Raw genomic sequence first — 4,562 nt, forward strand, 5'->3', positions numbered from 1 at the left:
CAAAAAAATCTTTGTGCACGGAGCAGCTAATAATGTTGTCAAGAACTCTACTTCCAAACACAGAAAAATAATCAAACCATTTACAGACTCACCCAAAATTCTGCCAGGTCTTCGAGCTGCCCAACGTTTTCAATTTTCTTTATTCTGTTGGCTGCCAAATCCAGAGTCGTGAGCTTGGTCTGTTGAGTATATAAACCAGGTATATTCAAAGGAAAAAAAACTTTACAAATTCAAAGACACTATTCATATTCACACACGTCCTCACAATGATTTAACAATCTTAACGAAATAGAACATAATTCTAGTTTATTTGTTTAAGTAAAGAGAAGCACATTGACAATAATGGTCATTTAGTGCTGGGAAAAAGAAAGATAGACAGACAGAAGAAAACAGTGGTAAAGTAAAGAAGTAGAACGTTATAGTGGTGCCCTCATACCACTCCCACATAATTCTTGTCATTATGGTATGAGAGAGAGAACAAAAGTGAGAGGCACTGAATGGCAAACATCTTATCAGAAAAAGGACAGATTCAAAACACCTCTTCTGAGTGTCTTCTAGAGAAACCCAGCAATATACCTCAAGCTTAATGCTAAGACTAAGAGGTGACAGGAACATCTACCCAGATTCCGAGAAATTCTATTCCAGTAGATAGGATATAAATAACTCACTACACTTTCTAGTCCTTCAATGTTCTCCAGTCCGTTATTACTTAGGTACAGTTCATCCAGTTCTGTTAGGTTCTCAAGACCCTCTACCTTCAACAGACGATTACTCTGGAAAAAAACAAACAAACCAGAAAACAAAAGCAAATCAGACAATAGGTTTCAACCCATTAAGCTAGTGTAAAAGGAGGAGCACATAGATAGGATAAGAATAATTATAATCAAAAGGCAACGGTCATTATTTCTTTTCAATTCTGTAACATCTCAGATGCATAACACATATGCTGTTTCAATATGCAGGGTGACTGCCAAATCGGCCTCTCAATTTTCCAAGAGGACCCAACCATTTTCCGGGGGCACATTACATAACAATGACAATGTATAATTTTATATATATAAATAACTAATAGCTTAATGCTAAGAGGTGACAGGAACATCTACCCAGATTCCGAGGAATATATATATATATATATATATATATATATATATTATTAGCTTTTGTTAATAGGTGGGTACCTAAAATGTAGCACAGAGGGTTGATGATTAAGTATTTAATATTTCGTTTTTATTTGAATTTTTCTATTCATGTATATCTCCTCCTACAAAAACATGTATTTACACACCAACAGATGGGATGTTAAGCTGTGTAACTGGCATACATAACAGCAAGTCAAATTCTTTCGGACATAACTATGACGACTCATTTTTTTAAAAATTTGAAATTATTTAAAATTTTCCTATAGCTTTAATTTTCAAACATAAGCATAAAGAGCATATAAAATGGTGAGGATCACATAAAAAATAAGTTCTGAAAGCCATTGTGTTTGCATTTGTGTCATCATAGTTATGTCAGAAAGAAACGAAAAACTTTCCGTTTTCATATATGTAAATACAGTGGAGTCCACTTATAATGAGTCCACAAATAAAGAGAAGTCTGTTATAAAGATACCATTTTAAAACCTTTTTTTTTTCCCCTTCTTTATCTTTGAAAAATAAAATACTGCTATAGCGTGAACATACAAACACGCGAGTCGGTTATAGCGGAATAGTGCTGCTGCTTCTGTGCACAGCATATAGGCCATTTATACCATGTAAGACCTCGCCAGTTGAGAAACTTGTTGGTGATCTAGCGAAACAAAGAATGGGAGAGCCCACGTGGGCCAACAATGAAGGCCGGATCGAATGAGTGGGGAGGGTGTATTAAGCACAGACAAGCAGTTGTGAAGCAGAACCCATTGCGTGATAGGCCAGCATATTCTAGATTATCTAGGCCTACTCTGCCTCTCACTTCTCCGATGCGGGGATAGAGAGGCCCTAGTACTGTGATGGATGGAGCGAATTGAATGTATGACGTGCGCAAGCAGACGGAACGCACCACAGGGTGTGGTGGGCTGGGGGACAACACAGCGGGCGAGTTAGCCCATAGAACTTTCTTTCTGATCACCAACGCCGAACTGTCAACATTGCTAGCACTAAAGAAAGAAACCTGATCCGATTTTTGATCAAGTAAGACCAAGAGGTAATGTAGGGCAAAATCATCATCAGGGGCGATAACAAAAAGAAAAAAACAGAACACCAAACTCATAGATTAGGCCTACTTTATTATTTCCATTGAGTTTATTACTGGATCCATTATAATGAGAATCCTGCTACATGTATACAGACATTTCGCACCAGTCCCCTCCCTCTCATTATAACAGAATTCAACTGTAACTTTTATGAAAATTTAGGCAAACAATGGTTCAGAAGATTAATTTGACTCACAATGCCTGTTAATGATGAAAAAATGTTAATTTATTCTCATTTTACAATGAATCTCTGGAAAATTAAATATCAAATATCTTTGGAACATAACCATGATGACACAAAATGAAAAAGACCATGAAAAGTAATTTATGGAACATTAAATTATTTTCATAGCTCTCTCATTGCTTTATTTTTCAAACAGAAGCATGAATTCTGCAAACTGAGCCCAAAAATGTGAAATTAAGCGACTCTGTTAATTTGAACAAAGAATGATGAAAATAATCAGAAATTATGCAAAAAAAAGATCAAATTTTGCTAAATTATGAGGGGTCTATAAAACCACGGGGACATATTTTTATATATATTTTAAATCTGTTTTGAAAATTTTGGCAAATAAAGATTCAGGAGATTCAGTTTGACTCATAATGCTTGCTAATGGTGAAAAATCGCCACTTACTTCACATTTTACTATGACTCTAGGCGGAATACCCAATATCTTTCGAACGTAACCATGATGACATATAATGGGTTAAATGTCTGTCATCATTTTGGAACAACCAATTTACATCAAATTTTCTCCTCTCATTAACCTGTCCTCAGAGAAATTCGCACCCGCAACCCGCAAGTTGCGCGCGCAACTTTTACCATTTTTGTGAATTCGCGAATTTTAGCCATTTCCCGCAAAATTTGGGAAAATAATAATATTTCATTAAAATCACTGAAATTTTCTTCCACGACTAAAAAATAACGACGCCAAGGGGGACAATTCGCTCCTTTGCACCACGGGGTGCCCGCCTCCGCCCGGTGACCCAGGTCGTGTCGGGATGATCGCCCGACTCGTCGTCTGAAAACAACAAGTTTGTTTTGAAACAACGAGTCGGGCGCGATCTACTTGTGCCACGATAGCCGCTTTGCACCATCAATCTGGCGAGCAAACCGACCCAATAGTCTTCATCATCATCATCAATGCCTTTCACCCCTGGCAGGGTATAGGCCACATACAAGCTCCTTCCATTTATCTCTGTCCTGAGCCATCCTTCCAAGCTCATTCCAAGTGAGCTTCATTTCTCTCATGTCCCTTTCCACGCATCTCCTCCATGTTTCCCGTGGCCTACCCCTGCCTCGTGCTCCTTGTGGGTTCCACTGCAGTGACTGTCTTGTGATGTTTCCGCTGGGCTTTTTTAAGGTGTGTCCCATCCATCGCCACTTTCTTAGTCCTATTTCTACTTCTATATCCTTTTGTCCTGTCCTTTCCCACAGTTCTTCATTTCTTATTCTATTCTGCCACTTAATTCTTAGATTACTCCTCATACATCTGTTGATGAAAGTCTGGACTTTATTCAGTACTGTTTTCGTTGTCTTCCAAGTTTCGCAGCCGTAGAGGAGCACAGACTTGACGTTGGAGTTAAAGAGTCGAATCTTGGTGCCCAGCGAGATGTTGCTTGCTTTCCAGACTTTTGATAATTGCTTGAAGGCTGACCTTGCCTTGGCGGTTCTTGCTTTAACGTCTGCCTCAGTTCCACCTGTACCATCGATGACACTTCCAAGGTAGGTAAAGGAGTCCACAGTCACAGCAGAGCTTGAAACTTTTCCTAGCTTCACTACTTTTGACTTGCCTGGATGTATACGTAGGCCAACACTCCTTGATAGCCTGTTGAGTTCCTTGGTCTTTTCTTGCATCTGAGCATGTGTGTGACAGAGCAGCGCAAGGTCATCGGCGAAGTCTAAGTCGTCCAGCTGCTGCCAAGGGATCCATTGTACTCCATTACGTTTGCCTCTGGTGGCTTCTTTCATGACCCAGTCAATTGCCAGTATGAAGAGGAAAGGTGAGAGCAAGCATCCTTGCCGCACTCCTGTCTGTACCTGGAATGGTTCTGAGAGTTGTCCTTCGTGGAAGACTTGGCAGTTTGTTCCATCATAGGTGGCCTTCACAAGCTTGACGATTTCCTCAGGTATTCCAAAATGCTGCATGAGTTTCCACAGAGTTTCCCTGTCCACGCTGTCAAACGCCTTTTCATAGTCAAAGAAGTTGACCACGAGTGGAGAGTTCCATTCAAGCGATTGCTCAACAATGATACGCAGAGTAGCGATCTGGTCCACACATGATCGGTTTTTGCGGAATCCTGCCTGGTTTCCTCGAAGCTTCTCATCTGT

The 4,562-nt window shown here is 39.7% G+C and overlaps 1 protein-coding gene across 1 annotated transcript in view; it reads right to left on the reverse strand.

The window, feature by feature from the left end:
• Positions 1–4,562, reverse strand: part of LOC101860747 (protein phosphatase 1 regulatory subunit 7) — a gene marked incomplete at its 5' end in the record, with an annotated part of 51,163 nt that overhangs the window by 5,456 nt on the left and 41,145 nt on the right. Inside the window, 2 exon segments of the mRNA XM_013084205.2 lie at positions 93–179; positions 669–773. Coding sequence (XP_012939659.1) covers positions 93–179; positions 669–773 — 192 coding nt within the window.

The sequence above is a fragment of the Aplysia californica genome, unplaced genomic scaffold (genome assembly GCF_000002075.1).
Source record: "Aplysia californica isolate F4 #8 unplaced genomic scaffold, AplCal3.0 scaffold00278, whole genome shotgun sequence".
NCBI classification, from domain to species: Eukaryota; Metazoa; Mollusca; class Gastropoda; order Aplysiida; family Aplysiidae; genus Aplysia; species Aplysia californica.